This window comes from Trifolium pratense, linkage group LG1 (genome assembly GCF_020283565.1).
Source record: "Trifolium pratense cultivar HEN17-A07 linkage group LG1, ARS_RC_1.1, whole genome shotgun sequence".
In the NCBI taxonomy this organism is placed as follows: Eukaryota; Viridiplantae; Streptophyta; class Magnoliopsida; order Fabales; family Fabaceae; genus Trifolium; species Trifolium pratense.
Window position 1 is genome coordinate 39112077 of NC_060059.1, and position 16394 is coordinate 39128470.

The following is a 16394-nucleotide window of genomic DNA, read 5'->3' on the forward strand; positions in this document are numbered from 1 at the left end:
TCTTTTTGATACAAAATAGTTTGGCCTGATACTCATCACTGCAAATCCATGCCCAGGTTCATAATTTGTAAAGCCGATAATTTGAAGAATTGTGGACAATTGTACGATTTGGACAACGGATATATATACACAATAGTAAATAAAACAAATTAAAATAGACACTTTTATGACCAAAATTAAAAATTGAAACTAAAAATTAAAATTCACCATGCCATGATTTTTTTTGAAGGAATTCACCATGCCATGATGTTATTTACTTTTCATGGTAATGTTATTTACTTTATTATTTGGTTCACCTCAAACGCTAAATAAAATAATGATAGTTCTTTCTATGTCCCATCTTCATCCAACTCTTTTATCTTAATTTTATTATTATAGTTTAATTATTAAAAATGCTCTTGGATTTTTTTTTTCAAGTAGCCTAATGACTAGAATTTCACCTTTAAAGGTGAATAAGTGAGAGTACTGGGGTTGAGTGAGCTAATTTAGTTTCTTCAAAAAAAAAAAAGTGGGAGTACTGGGGTTCAAACCTCGATCCCTATAATAATTTGCAATGTCCCTGCCAATCGAGCTAAATTTATGGGGACAAAATGCTCTTAGATTTTGAGTTCAACTATTTTGTAGACAATTAACACCAAATTTATTACTTATTTATTGATGGGTCTTGCTCAATTTTCATTTGAAGGTTCTTCTACAAAACCTATACAACTAATGTGATAAAAGTGGTATTTTAGATTTTTTTTTCCTTAAAAAATACAAAATAAACACAGCCTTAAATTTTCACTTTCACTTCAGGGATCGAGAGATTTAACTTAGTTGCACTTTGATGAAAGGAAATAATTTAGCAAAACTTGAATCTTTTTATGATGTTAGACTACTCTATATCTTCCATGCTCTCCAGCCTAGCGTCATGAATCTCCTTCGCGCGAATTAGGCATTGTTCTAAACTATGAATTTGAAGAAAAAGATATATTTAACATGTGAATTAAGTAATTAGCATATAACATTCTATAAAAAAATTATATAATTGTTTTCCTTTTTATCGCATGATAATTGCAATTATTCGAAATTTAAATTTATCTTCGCATCATTCCCAAAACATTATTTGCAATTTTCTGACATTGCCCAAGTTAAATTTATAACAAATCATTATTTGTTATCTTAATATATACTCCCTCTAGTCCTAATTATAAGAAAATATTTATTTTTTAGATACATTCAAAATATGATGTATCTAGACAAATAATATTGACTAGATACATCAAACTTTTAATGTATATAAGAAATAATAAAGAAAAAAAATTATCATATTATAACCCACAGTTTATTAAATGATTTATTAATATATTTTAACTGTCAAAGTTGAAATAGAAATTAAGAATATGTGTTTATAATAAATAAAATGAGTGCGCGTAAATATATATACTTTTATTATACTTATATAAAATTGTTTAAAATAAATAATTTAGTGATAACAAAAAATAACACGCACGACAGTTATGGACTTATGGTTGTGGATAAAATTCATCCTAGGGACGGGACAAATAGTTTACCGGATATATGAAGATAAAATCAACTTATATATACACATCAAATATTTTTTAGTAATACATATAATAATATGTATACATATTGGATGGAGATAAATTTATTTTATTAGTATTGTAAATAATTTATGAATATATATTTTTGATTCGTAGTAGCAAAGTACTCCATAAATTTGCACAATTGTCAGAAATATGAAAAGAAATAATAGATCAAAGCAATGATTATGCATGTAGTATTTCATGAAAAATCAAAGAGAATGAATTATAATATATTGATTGTGTTATACATGTAGTAATTGGTTGTGGGTATATTTTGTGATTGATATGCATGACTCCAAGAGTCATATTTCATCCATGAGAATGAAGTAATTGTGTATGATTTATTAATGTGAATATTAAAATTTTATTTTTTAATTTAAACTTCATAATTGATTGGTGGTGTCATGCATATATATATATATATATATATATATATATATATATATATATATATATATATATATATATATATATATATATTTATCAAATATTCAAAAAAAATTAAACATTATGGTATACTATTCTATTAAGAATTGGCCTTGTTTTTGTTTTGTAGCTGCGTGTCTATCTTTAGTACTTTACTCTTTGCAAGTGTTATTTGTGACATAACATAACGATGGTGGTGACGACATCAACCCCAACAAGATTCTCGTCTTCATTATTATGTTACTGTTACAGCCGCACATTTCCTCACTTCCAAAAAAACATCTGCAACAACGCTGACGTCACAGCTACTACTTCTACTGTACCATTCAGTAGTAGAAGAAGAAGAAGTAGAAGATTATTATTATCAATGGCGGTGAAAACTAGGGAGCAAGATATGGTGTTGGAAGAAGAGAAGAAGAAATTGCAGATAGGTATTGCTGAATTCTACGATGAATCTTCTGGTATATGGGAGAATATTTGGGGTGATCATATGCATCATGGGTTTTATGATCCTGATTCTACTGTTTCTGTTTCTGATCATCGTGCTGCTCAGATCCGTATGATTGAACAATCTTTGAATTTTGCTTCTCTTTCTCAAGGTATTGGATTCATTCAACATTTCTCTGCTTAGTTTTCACTATTGTAATTTTATGTTATCATGACGACTTTCTAATGCATTCAATGCAAATACTACGTTTTGTTTTGTTTGATTTTGAAATCAATTTCAATACTTCTACTATTGTTTTATTTGAGAAGATAACATGTATAGACCAGAAAATAAGGGTTTTTCAAAAGCTATGGATTAATTTGTCATTTTGGTAGGTGAATGTGTGAATCGCTATCGCCTTTGTAGTAGTTTCTGAATGTATCAAAATTGCAAAAACATATTCTTTCCGGCCTTAATTATAAGCAAATTGCAAATTTCCATTTTTCAGTTCATTGGACAACTGATGAATCTAAAAACTGAAAATTTGCTTATAATTAAGTCCGGAAGGAGTTTATAAATATTTATTTTGTTAGTTAATTTTGTCATCACAGGTGTATTTCACTGGTTAGTTTGGTTCTCTCTGTATTCTTACTTGGACACAACCATAATGGTGTGTTTGGTGCGAGGAAAAGAAAGATGATTAAATGTTTTACATGATGTCACACACAACCTACATGTTTTACATTTAGGCACACACACAAATAATACAAAAGATGATTAAATGATGTCAAGTGATGTAACTAAAATATTTTACATTTAATTTTTTCCAATTGTGTGTGCGCGCCCAAATATTTTTTAGTTGAGTTTGTGCCTATGTAAGAATTGGCCCTTTTGTTAGTCAATTGGTCAATTGAATTGCTAACGGAAGATACACTCGAAGACACGCTTACCTTTTGTAGATGAAACCGGCCCTTAGAGATGTTTTTATAATTTGGATACATTTAGGAATTATAGTGACATCGCATCACATATTTAAGGATTGAAATGATTGTTTACTCAAATCTATGAGTCAAAGACATAAACATTAGACACGACATTGACAAGTATGCACCGATTATACTTTAACAAAATGAAAGTGATTGAATGTAACCACGTTGTGTTAGTGTTGGACACCAAATACACCTTCAATATGAAATTTTAGTGCTACAAAGAAAAAAGATGTAGGTTATTATAAATAAACCAAAAACCATTTTCTCAATTGGAGAATACTAGGATCCTCTCTGTGATTGAGTAATTTCAGATGTTACAAACATTAGTAAATTTTTCAGTTTTTGCTGGTAAGTTTGACACTGACTAGACTTGCTTGTACTGACTAGTTGTTATTGAATGAATCCTCAGAGGACCCAACAAAATGGCCCAAGAGTGTAGTTGATGTTGGGTGTGGCATAGGGGGAAGTTCAAGGTACCTGGCCAAGAAATTTGGGGCAAGTTGTGTTGGCATCACTCTGAGTCCTGTTCAAGCTGAAAGAGCTAATGCTCTTGCTGCTTCTCAAGGATTAGCTGACAAGGTTTTTCTTTCTAGAAATTTTCTCCTTTATTATCTACTTGTTTACACATTTTAGTACTTTCTGCTTAATTTTTTTTTTATTTTTTTTGACAAAAGCTTAATATTTGTTAAACTATGCTATTCTGGTAATGAAACCCTCACCAAGGGTCTTAAAGAACCTGTATAGAATAGTATCCTCGTGTGTGGCTTATGTAGCACCGACACTTAAGATTGAAGGCATGTCTCTTATTTGACACGTGTATGAATATGATACCAACACGATACTGATACATGTGGTTATATTCAATCACTTACATTTTCTTAAATTGACACGTGGTTATATTCAACCACTTACATTTTCTTAAATTATTACCCTTGTCTTTGTCTCAGTGTTAGTATCGTATTTGGTGTCTATGTCTATGTCAATGTCAGTACTTCGTTTTATGTGGATGATATAATATTTACCTTTTATGTATATGCAATGTAATGGTAGGTTTCCTTTCAAGTTGCCGACGCTCTAGAGCAACCATTCTCTGATGGTCAGTTTGATCTGGTATGGTCAATGGAGAGTGGAGAGCATATGCCTAACAAAGCAAAGGTTCCAATTTCTCTTGCTGTCTCACTTTAACTTCAATCTCTTTGATATTTTATCTTCTTTATGCTTGTAAAATTGTAATCATTTTTGTGTTTCATTCAAAAAATGTTTCAGTTTGTTGGAGAGTTAGCTCGAGTAGCAGCACCAGGCGGCACCATAATAATAGTAACATGGTGCCATAGGGATCTTGGTCCGGATGAAAAATCCCTACAACCATGGGAGGAGAATCTCTTGAAGAAGATATGTGATTCATTTTATCTTCCCGAATGGTGCTCAACTGCTGAATATGTCAAATTGCTCGAGACCATGTCCCTTCAGGTAGTCGATTAATATACCTAAACAACTGTAAACTTATTGAAATGAAAATAGCTTTTGTGTCTCAATTTTGTTCAGAAGTTATTTTAAGCTTATAAGACGGCATTACAAGTAAACAACTATAAACTTATTGAAATGGAAAAACTTCAGGAAATTAGAAGCTAATTCAAACCAGATAGTTGCATATAATAGTTTATTGAATAAGCACTTAAACAATCACTATGTGCTATCAATTTAGGTTATGTAGTTGTATTGACGTGTTTCGTTGCTATCTATCTAGGACATCAAATCAGCAGATTGGTCTCCCTTCGTTGCTCCATTTTGGCCGGCAGTCATACGTTCGGCATTAACATGGAAGGGTTTCACTTCAATCTTAAGGAGTGGTAAGCTCAACATTTATATTGCATTTACAAACAAATCCTTGTCTTAAATCACTTCAATGTCGCATTAGTAAAAGAAAATGTCTCAAAATAAGTGTCGATTTATGAGCCTGAGATAATTCTTTGATTTTTTTTTTGTTGTGTGCAGGGCTAAAAACTATAAAAGGAGCATTGGCTATGCCATTGATGATAGAAGGATTCAGGAAGGGTGTAATCAAGTTTGCCATTATCACATGTCGAAAGCCGGAAAACGATGAGAAGGGTGAATGATTTTATTTATATAGTGAAACAGATTTCCTACATTTCATTTATTTTGATAGATCAAAAATAAAAGAAAATAAGAAATAAAGACACATCTTATTGGAATTAAATAAGTGATATTGAAGGAAAGATGTAAGCTAGTTCTTGTTAGCCCCCATTCCAAATTCCAGTTCAATTTTCCTTTGTTTAGTATTGCTTTTTTTTTTTTAACACGTTATTGATGATGACTAATTTTCACCGGAGAACCTAACTGACCAAGTTTAGTGAGGTCTTTCCTCCCAATCATATTTTACATCTATATAGCAAACATGATTGTAGTCAAACTTTATCATGTTAGCTTGTTTAAAAGGCAATTATGTGATTGTACTTGGAATATCATAATTACTCCCACAAAAGACAATAAATACAAGTTCAGTGGGTATTGAAAGAGTCTATTCAAGAAACTAACTAAAATAAGTTCCTGATACTGAAAATGCTGCTAAATTTTCTTAATGGTATATGATCTTTGTGGTAAAATAAGTTTTGCTGAAATTCTTATATTGTTGATTGCATAAACATCTAAAAAAAGTAAACGGTCCCTTTACTAATACTTTTTTTTTGACAGACAGTAGATTAATACTCGAAAATTGTTTGAAACTGTAACGACATAGACATTAACTTCTGAAAGTAGAAGATCCCAATTGTCCTCTTCCTCATGATTGAGGGCTGAGGCGGTGACTTAGCCTATGTTTCGTATTACAGTGATTATATCAAAATCACAGTGACTCGCTGTGATTTTTCCAAAGTTACACTTTGTACCTTCTACAAAATCACAGCGGATCACCATGATCCTAACATTTTCACCGTAATATCAAATATACATTTAATTAGTGCAAGTTCAACAAAAACAAGAGAAAATAAATGTGTCTCACAACTCAATTTATATTTGTTTTTTCTTGATTTATCGAATCGACTCAGGACACTATTGTCGTAAAGACGAGAAGCACAGTAAACTTCTTATTTTGAGATATGTGAAAGTTCGCAATTATAGTTTTGACTAATTTTCAAGCATGACATTGGTACTAAATAAAAAATTTTGTTGAGATTCTTAAATGAAAATTTAAAGAGCATTGTTGATTGCATAAGTACCAAATTCCATTGGAAAGCAAAAAGTTTTACAGAGTAACACATCTCAACCATCTATTTGAGATAGATCGATTTATTTTACACTTTCTTAAAATTAATACTAAACAATCTCTGTCATTGATTCAAGATCAGGCGACTGAAATTAATCATGCAATCTTATTCCATTGCATAAACATCTAAAAAAGTAAATAGTCACTTAACCAAAGATATATTATCAAGTGAGGGTTAAAGGCTTATCAACTTGTTTTATGTCCTTAATTCTCCAGATTCCACATAGGAAGTTCATTAGACTCTACTTCTCTTTTGGATTAAACATAAAAAGTGAAAAAAGCAAGACCCAATTAAACAAATGAAGCTGCATGCATTATCCTAATGACTTTTTAGTGTGTGTGAGAATCTACATGAAGTGAAAACACAAAAACACACACATGAGGAACAAACAAGAAAAGAAGAACAAAATAAACAGCCTTTACTTTTTTCCATATTTTCCTCCACAAATCTAGTTTTATTCTGAATAAATAAATCAATACTTGTCTTGTGAATGGGGTTTGAGCATTGACTTTGTAAAAACAAAACATGAACAAAAGAAGACAAAGATTCCATAACGAGGAGCCAAAAGTGGTTTTGGTTGCTTCTTACTTTTGTTTGGGAAGGGTCAGCTTCTACAAAACCATACACACACTAGTCACTAGTCACTAGTCACATTGTGAAACCCAACCCTTTACCTTTGACAATTAACATAGAGATTCCACTTTCTCTTTCTTTTATGCAACATCAAATTATTATTAAATTATTTTTTGGTTGTGTGCTTAGTATACTTTTTCATTTTTCAACCCGAATCCAAAGCTCCTCTAAATTGTCTTCTAACAAGAGTCAACTACTTATGTCTTTTACATATTGGCATATAGTCTATAGGTTTTATCCAATTTTCTTATGGTACTTTTAATATAAGAAATCACATTCATTTAATATTTTTCAAGGAAAAACAATGTAAATATGTTTTTTTAAAATATATTTTCTATTTTAAGTAATTTTAGTTATCAATTTATTATTATTTTTCTTTTAAACATTATATGTGAAAAGAGTGAATTTAAATTTTCAACTCTTACCATGATGTGCTCTTGTAAAGAAAAAAAAACTCTTACCATGCTGTTAATATGAAATTTAGTTAGTGGGGAATACACCTCATACAAGTTCAAGAGACCAATTATTTCATTGATTGATGTATAATCTACCCATGGCACAATTTTAGACTTCGCCTTTGTTTTTTTTCCGCGTCCAAGATCCGAAACCGATTGCTTGTTGTAACTTTTCACACAATTTTCACACGGTTTTATATTAAGATTTGAAATCTTTAGTTGAAATTATTTTAAATGATTTTATAATATCCATTTCGTCCATTACTGATGTCGATATAGGAGAAGCTTTTGGCTTACTCAGTGCTCTCAATTGGGTCCATGACTTGCAGTTGGAAATGTTTTCCATAGTAAGCATCCTAACGCGTCTGAGCTCGGAGATATTATTAAGGATTGCGTACGTGTCTATAACACTTATTTTAGAAACTCTCGTATCGAGTTTATTAGGAGGCAAGTCAACGAGGTTGCTCATACCTTAGTAAGGGTGGCCACATCTCTAGCTAGTTTCCACCTCTTTATTGATGTATCAATATGTATTGGTAACATAGTTAATAATGAAATACTATAAAAAAATTTCCTTAAAAAAAATAAATACTCGGATTTAAAAGTGTGAATATGATGATCAAACACACAACCAAACACACTATTAAATTCAAGTAACATTAAATCAGAGCGTAATGTTCAATCACATGCGTTTGCAGTTGGTTACCATACTAATTTTAAAAAAAACATAAGTAAAATGAAAATAATATGGAAAATTTGTAATAAAAATAATAATTTAAAAGTAAAATAATAATTTTTGTTTTTATTTTGACATTTAAATACCTTACTTTCAGTTTATTTTTTTGTCAAGTAAATCAGTGACTAGAAATTTCACCCTTAAGGTGGATAAATGTGATAACCGGAGTTCGAACTCCAACTCCTACATATATATATATATATATATAATATAATACAATGTCCTGCCAACTGAGTTAACCTCACAAAACTACCTCACTTTCACTCTATTTACGGTCTTTAAGTTTTAAAGATATCAATCAAAATGCACAAATTAGCATTTAATAATTTCTATTTTTGCTTCCTTAACATGTGCCTTAAGGGCACAAGTTAACATTCTCCTTAAAAATAAAACAGAAAATATTTTGTGAAATTAAATTGACCCATTTGTACGAACGTACCAACAAAACAATAATCTAAAGAAAATGAAAAATTGACATCAGAAAAACCGTTGACATAACATAGATAACATCGGAATCTAATGTAACATTAAGCCACTCGTGTGAGATCATGTGTGCGTGTGTGTGTCTTGTTTGTGATATTGTCAAAGTGTCAACCATCCATTGTTGCTAATAAAGAGATCCCTACGAAGCTTCCTCCTTCTTCACCACTTTCCCTTTTTCACTTTTTTCATCCTTCAACACTAACCCCCCATTTTTATACACCTAATCCACACCCCCCATTTTTCATTAATTCTTGTTTCTTGTGTTCACTAAACACACTCTCACTTTGCAGCAGAAGAAGCTCCTTCACTTGTTTCTCTCAGGTACCTTTTTCTTCTTACTTTGATTCTTGTATTGTATCATCATTATTGAAGACCCTTTTGAATATATCTTCTTGTTTTAGTTACTGTTTTTACTACTATTTAGAGTTCTGAGTTTTTTTTATGTATGTTTAGTCCTTTTGTGAGGGTTTCTAGTAAAAGGGTTGATTTTTGCATTTGAAGTTTCAAGCTTAATGTTTGTTTATGAAGAATAGCTTCTTAAGTTTGGAGGGTTCTTTTAACAGTTCTATAAAGTCTTGAACTTTAATTTTGTGTTATCAAAATCAATCAAGCTTTGCAATTTTTATTGCAAAATTGAAAAGGGTTTTGGAATGTAAGGGAAAGTTTTGACCTTTTTCATGGTTACCCTTTTTCCTGATAAATTTATGTGTTCATTTCAAAGTCATTATTATTATTCTCATAAATTTGGTTTTTATGCTGGTATTTGTTCTGGAAAAATGGAAAAAAAAATTGATTTTTTAGGTAACATTATGGTTAATAGTTCATTTATTTATGCAGTGTTTGCTTCAAATTGGTGGTCAATGGAACATAGTTTGAAAAGAAAGGCTCCAGAAAATGGAGACAATCTACTCTTTGACAGCTTTTCGCTCGATGACCTGAATGAAGATCTCTTTGAAAGGGTACTTTCGTGGTTACCGACTTCTAGTTTCTTTCGCCTTACTTCTGTGTGCAAAAGATGGAAATCAGCTGCTGCTTCTGTGAGTTTCAAGCTTGCCTGCTCACACATCCCTTCTAGGGATCCTTGGTTTTTCATGGTTGCTCCGAGTCTCAACCAATCTGTCATCTTTGACTCTGCTGAAAACGGTTGGAAAAGAATCAATCATCCAAATCTTCTGCTCGAAGATTCCAACCAAAGTTCCATTCCTGTTGCAGCCTCTGGTGGTCTTGTTTGCTACCGCACATTGTCCGGAAACTTCATTGTGTCTAATCCCGTGACCGGATCTTGTTGCAAACTCCCTCCATTGAATTTCACCTCGGAAAATCAGTCTCTCAATGCCGTTGTTATGAGTTCGGCTTTCAGTGATCCAATATCCTACAAGATTGTATTAGTCTTTGGTGAACTCCCAAATCTTTCGTTTAAAGTCTACAACTCGAGCTCTGCCTGTTGGGAAGACGAACATGCTCTTGGGAGGAAGATCGATGATAGTTCAATGGATTGTGATTCAACTGGCGACAATGTTGTGTACTTCCTTAGCAAGGCTGGCAATGTAGTTGCAAGTAGCATGCAGAGAAGTCCAACCAAGCAATATTCTTCGGTCATTACTAACAAAGATGGTCAGGAGATAGTCTATTTTCTTAGCTCCTTCGGGACTGTTGTAGCTTGCAATTTGACTTGCAAGTGTTTCTTCGAGTATCCTAGGTTGCTGCCGGTTTTCTGCGAGTACTCTATTGATATCGTGGAATGTAACGGTGAGATGTTAGTTGTTTTGTTATCAGAATTCTTGGAAAGCACAAGTCTTAGAGTGTGGAAATTTGACGAGGCTAACCGATGCTGGCAACAGATTGCAGCAATGCCTGTTGCAATGTCTCATGAGTGGTATGGAAAGAAGCCGGATATCAACTGTGTTGGTGCTGGCTCTCAGATTTTTATTTGCTTGAACTCTCCCGAGCTGTGTACTTATGTTCTGTGTGATTTGGTGACCAACAAATGGGTTGAATTGCCAAAATGTTGCGTAAATGGAGAAGTCATAGATTTTATGTCTGCATTTTCGTTCGAGCCGAGGATAGAAGCATCTGTGTGACCGCAAAATGCCCTGGCCGGATATCTTGGTTTTGGTTATGAAACATTTTTTATGTTTTGTTAGCTTGAATTTTAATTTGATTTTTGTTTATGCAACATGGCTAGAGATGGAAGCTAACCATAATGATTGATTGATTGATTAATGACAGATTATATTGTAATTTTCTTAACTGATTGTCAGATGTAACACTGTTCTGATTTAGTTGTACTATTATCAATGAATGATCTTGTTGATGATTCTTTTTCATTGTTTTTTACCTATGTTGTTGCAACTTTACCAACATTTGTCTCATGTCAATGCTTTTTATTTTATACTAAGGTAAAATCTTTGTCTCAAGTGCAATTTATTTGCTATTAGCTTTGGCATAAGGATATCTTGAAAAGCTATCTATGATAGACAGACTGCTTCATATCACAATTTCATTGAAAGAAAATTGACATTTCTTTATTTGCTTTTTTTCATAATGAAAGGATATATGAAAATTACCTTTTGTTATGGGTTGTGAGAATATATGAATGATGCCCCCTAAGGTCCTAACAAAAAGGAAACGGTTCCTTACATTCATGAATGATGCCCCCTAACTCTAGCAAAATCTCAGACCATCTAAAGAGGCCGGAGGGTTGGGTAGACATTATCTTCGGCATTACGGTGTGGCTACTATGGCAAAAGAGAAACCAAGTTGTGTTTGCTGGAAAATAGGTCTCGACTCGAGCAATTTTAACACAAGTTAAGACTCTAGTGGCTGATTGCAGCAGAGTCAATGCGACATACCCACATATGCAGAGACATTACTCCCCTCAATTGAAGTAGCTTGGAAGAAGCCTCAAAGTGGATGGGTGAAATGCAATTTTGATCATGCATAGTGCTTATGGCTTGGCTGAACTATGGGACATCCATACTTCTCTTCAAATGGTGTGGGACAAGGGGGCCCAATTCGTTCATATGGAATCAGAATTAGCAGTGTCTTTGATCAGTAAAGGGTGTTTTTTGTCGCACCCTTGTGCTACTATTGTCTCTCTCATTAATCGCCTTATGATGAGACGTCATCAGGTTAAAATATCTCACATAATATAGGTAGGCAAACCAAATTGTTGACTGGATTGCAACTCACGCTCTCTTCATGCCCACCAGTTCTATTCTTCTTACTCACCCTCCATTGGGATGTGTTAATCTCTCATGTAGGATGTTGTCGATATTTATTTTACTCGTCGAGTCAGTTTGTAGTTCGGCCTAACGCCATCCTTTTAGCAATTAAAAAAAAAAACAATACACTCACAAATTAAAGTTGGAATTTTTTTGGTTACAAATAAAGTTGAAATTTGATCTTATAAAACAATTGAAATTTGAAGCATTTTTTTTTGTTTTTCACCACCGGTTGAATCTGATTCGGGGGTCAGTTCTGGCATCAAGTGGTTCAGCCCCTCCCGATCGCAGTTGCGGGGAATCGAACCGCGGTCCTCCCTACCAAGTTCAGCGCCAATCACCACTGAACCAACTAACGATTGGTAAAATTGAAGCTTTTAATCAAACATTAAAAAAATGGTGAAATAAACTACATCATTAATGACGTGGCAAATAATGATTCGTTGGCCTACTGAAAGAACTGTAGATGCGTTTGTAGACAATTATTTCCTTCTGTTTCCCCTTGCCGAAGAAAATCGACGCTATAAAAAATTAGCAAAACAACGACGAAGAAGAAAAAAGGGATTTTCAATTTCAACAATAATCTGAAGGAAAATTCATTGCAATTCAAATTCGAATTTCATAATCACAACTAATAGAAGAAAAAATGGAATCAGAGAATTTGATTAAACAAGAATTGGAAGAATTGCAGAAACAATTAGGGAAGAAACAAAAATTTGAAGACGCTGTTTCATCTCTCAAATCTCTTCTCCAACAATCATATCCATCAGCTTCTACCTCTCTCCGTAAATCTGTATGCTCCTTTCATTTCAAATTTTCATTCACATTCAAATTAATTGTGTAATTAGTTGCTAGTTTGAATTCCAAGATTTAATTTTGTAGACTAGTGTTTGTGGGTTTTGTTCATTTTTCTATGTTTCTTTATGTTTGGCCAAAAAGAACTGATTTTGAATTTTCTAGGATTGATCTTGAATAGTGTTTACAGTTTAATTGTATATATACGGTTTAGGATCCGAACTTGAATTTTCACCTCTTATATTTGAGAGTTTGAATTTACCTGAACCAGCCAAGTTCCCCTCAGGTGATCCTTGGCTCTGTTTGGCAAAAATAGTAGCATGTAGTTGATAAGCTAGCTTATTTCGGATGAATTTATAGTGAATAACTTATAAACTAGCTTAATTTGTAGTTTTTGGTAAATTAGCTGTTCAACTAGTTTATAAATATGAAGTGGCAGAAAAAAATGATAGGGGTATAATAGAGAGAGAAAAATAATAAGCTATTATGCTTTAAGCTAGTAAACATAAGCTATAAGCTCAGAAAAAAATGTTACTAGACAAGCTTTTTTTGCCGTATGAGCTTATAAGCTATAAGCTAATGTTTGGCAATTGCCAAACAGTCCTTCTGGAGACTCCTGGGGTTTTGAGCATGTGCAATACATTCTATGAAGTGCTGACGTTGACATGGATACTGGATACTTCGACACCGGTAATAGTTTAAGAGAACTAAATGTAACAATATGTGATGGGTGTTTTCTCGAGCATGCCTTCAATCTAAAGTGCCGGTGCTACTTAGACAGTAATTTGCTGGTTAGGCCTTTGCTTGCAGACTCAGCGTGATATTGGCATCCTGTCGAGAAGTCTTGGGGTTGGGGTTTCCTCCCTTTGCTGCCAATTTTCAAAATAAAAAATATATTCAACAACATGCTGTTGATATATGTATGTATGTTGTTAATGCAAATGATGGGTTCAACTCATAAGTTAGAATGGCTCTGTCAGGAATGTCTATTTAGTTTTGTTCCTGCTAATGATCTTTCATTGGTAGGTCATTTGTAAGTGCTCTTGTTGGGGTACATTTGAATAGGTTAATCTTCCCTAAATGTTATTATTGTTTGATTTGATCAATAAATTGACTGTGATGTTGCTTGTGGTGGCAGTTTTATACTGTTATATGCCGAGTTGCTACAGTGTTAAAGACGAGATATACAGCACCAGGTTTCTGGAGTGCTGGCTTGGGCCTTTTTGAGCAGGCTATATCGTTTGTTTCTGAACCTTCTGAGAAGGAGCACTTGAAGGCTTGCATTGCTCAGGCTAGGGAAAATTTGCATCTAGAAGACAACCCTTCGCAAACTTTGCAAACTGCAGTGAATCGTGAAAATAGAGGTGATTTCTTTTTGAAGATTTTTTTTCCTTTTGATAATTTGATGTGTCATTTATAGTTTTTTCATGCTGATGAGCTGTGTGCTTCGTGTATTTTTAAATAGTTTACTTTAACCTTCCTAATGTTTATCACGTTTTGTGTTGATTCAGGATATCTTTTTTTCCTTTTGATAATTTGATGTGTCATTTATAGTTTTTTCATGCTGATGAGCTGTGTGCTTCGTGTATTTTTAAATAGTTTACTTTAACCTTCCTAATGTTTATCACGTTTTGTGTTGATTCAGGATATCTTTTTGAGGGGCACCTTACAGTAGATCAAGAGCCACCACAACCTGATTGGATGGTGCAGGCAAACCTCTTGGCAGCAGCTGCTAGACTATTTGAAGCCGAATCCTCTCAAGGTTTAGCAACAAATGGAAGCACAGAAGATGACGCTGCTAGTGTCCTTGAAATGCTTAGAAATAGATTGGAAGAAGTTGTGCCCCTGGTATTTATCCAATATCTTTTCATGTATTTCTGATAATCCCTTATTCGGTTTCATTTTTTTCTCTTAATTATTAACATGACGTTGAATTTCTAGTTCAGTTTCTATAACTTCAAGAAAGATGTATATGCGGCTTCAACTTTCTTTTTGATTGATAATAACTAAGCTGGAATCATTTTTTGTCTTTTTTTATTATTACACTACACCGTTTAATCAAGGGTGACTCATTTTGGTTATTTTATTTATTTTAAAAACAAAATTGGTTAGATGGAGACTGGTGGTCCTGTAGCTCCAAGAGTTCCTCCTGCAAGTAAAGAAGTTGTGGCGAAACTTCCTGTCATTAGTCTCACAGAAGAAATCCTAGCTAATATGGGGAAAGATGCAGAATGTGCCATTTGCAGGGAAAATCTGGTGTTAAATGACAACATGCAAGAGTTGCCGTGCAAGCACACATTCCACCCACCATGTCTAAAGCCATGGCTGGTATTGTTTCCAAGTCCACTTATTTACTGAAAGTTCTGTTTTACCCTTATAAAACCAACTTTTTCATTTGGTACTATGGAGAGATATGGAAAAAAGTGACATTAACTTTGAAGTTTGCTCAACTTTATCTCTTATGTGGCAGGAGGAGCACAATTCTTGTCCAATCTGTCGTTACGAACTGCAAACTGATGATCATGCCTATGAGAGCTGGAAGGAACGTGAAAAAGAAGCTGAAGAGGAGAGGAAAGGTGCTGCAAATGCTCTTCGAGGTGGTGAATTCATGTATGTTTAGATGATCATTCAATACAATTACAATGTATAACATGGTTTACCCTGAAATAAGGGATTCAAAATATTCAGTTGGTGAATAGTTGTGTATTCTTCATTATTTGAAACTAGAGGTATCTCTATAGTTTTACTGAACACTGATTGTCTACAAATACAATCCTCCAAACAATGTTGAAGGGGTTGTGCTATATATAAACAACAGCTCATAAAATGCACCCAATTAGCCTGAATGGTAAACGCGGCAATGATTAATGGTAAACGCGGCAATAAAATTGGATTTTTTTTATCTCATTTCACCATAGATTGTGAAGTGTGAAGAACTTGAGGTTGGTTTTGAAAATTGCAAAACCGTTTCTTGTATTTTAAGGTACATGTCAACCCAAATTCGGTCCTGTATTTGAACAAAATCTGTTAAAAAATTGGATTAATTCAATGGCGGTTCTTTTTTTTTCAGTGCATAATGTTAAAAACAAGAATTATTTACAAGGAAAAGTCCTCAAAATAAGGAAAATAATTGTTTTAGCATTACAAATTATCAATAACTGTTGGGACCAAATGCCTAGAAAAACATTTCTCTATAAATTAGTTAGAGCTGACATACACAGTTTGTTCTATAAATTTATCCATGTTTACAAAGATATAAAATCCATTTAACATAATTAAATGGATAACCCTTTCAACACCAAACGTGGTCGAAGAAGAAGAAGCTGCCAAAATGCCTTCACACAAAAATCCATTTA

The 16394-nt window shown here is 33.1% G+C and overlaps 3 protein-coding genes across 3 annotated transcripts; all 3 read left to right on the forward strand.

Moving 5' to 3' along the window:
* Positions 1-2111: 2111 nt before the first annotated feature.
* Positions 2112-5693, forward strand: LOC123916282 (tocopherol O-methyltransferase, chloroplastic). Its single transcript, XM_045967704.1, has 6 exons — positions 2112-2611; positions 3838-4007; positions 4479-4583; positions 4695-4898; positions 5176-5278; positions 5424-5693. The coding sequence occupies exons 1-6, from the start codon at positions 2203-2205 to the stop codon at positions 5543-5545; spliced, it is 1113 nt and encodes a 370-aa protein (XP_045823660.1). The 5' UTR covers positions 2112-2202; the 3' UTR covers positions 5546-5693.
* A 3398-nt stretch (positions 5694-9091) lies between these two features.
* Positions 9092-11338, forward strand: LOC123916288 (F-box only protein 13). Its single transcript, XM_045967717.1, has 2 exons — positions 9092-9340; positions 9857-11338. The coding sequence occupies exon 2, from the start codon at positions 9880-9882 to the stop codon at positions 11098-11100; it is 1221 nt and encodes a 406-aa protein (XP_045823673.1). The 5' UTR covers positions 9092-9340; positions 9857-9879; the 3' UTR covers positions 11101-11338.
* Positions 11339-12751: 1413 nt separating this feature from the next.
* On the forward strand, positions 12752-15913 carry LOC123916294 (E3 ubiquitin-protein ligase AIP2). The gene is made up of 5 exons (XM_045967728.1): positions 12752-13036; positions 14177-14402; positions 14684-14886; positions 15151-15366; positions 15509-15913. The coding sequence occupies exons 1-5, from the start codon at positions 12890-12892 to the stop codon at positions 15656-15658; spliced, it is 942 nt and encodes a 313-aa protein (XP_045823684.1). The 5' UTR covers positions 12752-12889; the 3' UTR covers positions 15659-15913.
* Positions 15914-16394: the final 481 nt, after the last annotated feature.

Excerpts from the sequence above, each read along its gene's own strand:
- LOC123916294 (XM_045967728.1), top strand. The coding sequence starts at position 12,890 with ATGGAATCAGAGAATTTGATTAAACAAGAATTGGAAGAATTGCAGAAA. Across the intron at positions 13,037-14,176 it reads CTACCTCTCTCCGTAAATCT|TTTTATACTGTTATATGCCG; the intron begins GTATGCTCCTTT and ends TTGTGGTGGCAG. Across the intron at positions 14,403-14,683 it reads AGTGAATCGTGAAAATAGAG|GATATCTTTTTGAGGGGCAC; the intron begins GTGATTTCTTTT and ends GTGTTGATTCAG.
- LOC123916288 (XM_045967717.1), top strand. The coding sequence starts at position 9,880 with ATGGAACATAGTTTGAAAAGAAAGGCTCCAGAAAATGGAGACAATCTA.
- LOC123916282 (XM_045967704.1), top strand. The coding sequence starts at position 2,203 with ATGGTGGTGACGACATCAACCCCAACAAGATTCTCGTCTTCATTATTA. Across the intron at positions 4,584-4,694 it reads ATATGCCTAACAAAGCAAAG|TTTGTTGGAGAGTTAGCTCG; the intron begins GTTCCAATTTCT and ends AAAATGTTTCAG. Across the intron at positions 4,899-5,175 it reads TCGAGACCATGTCCCTTCAG|GACATCAAATCAGCAGATTG; the intron begins GTAGTCGATTAA and ends CTATCTATCTAG.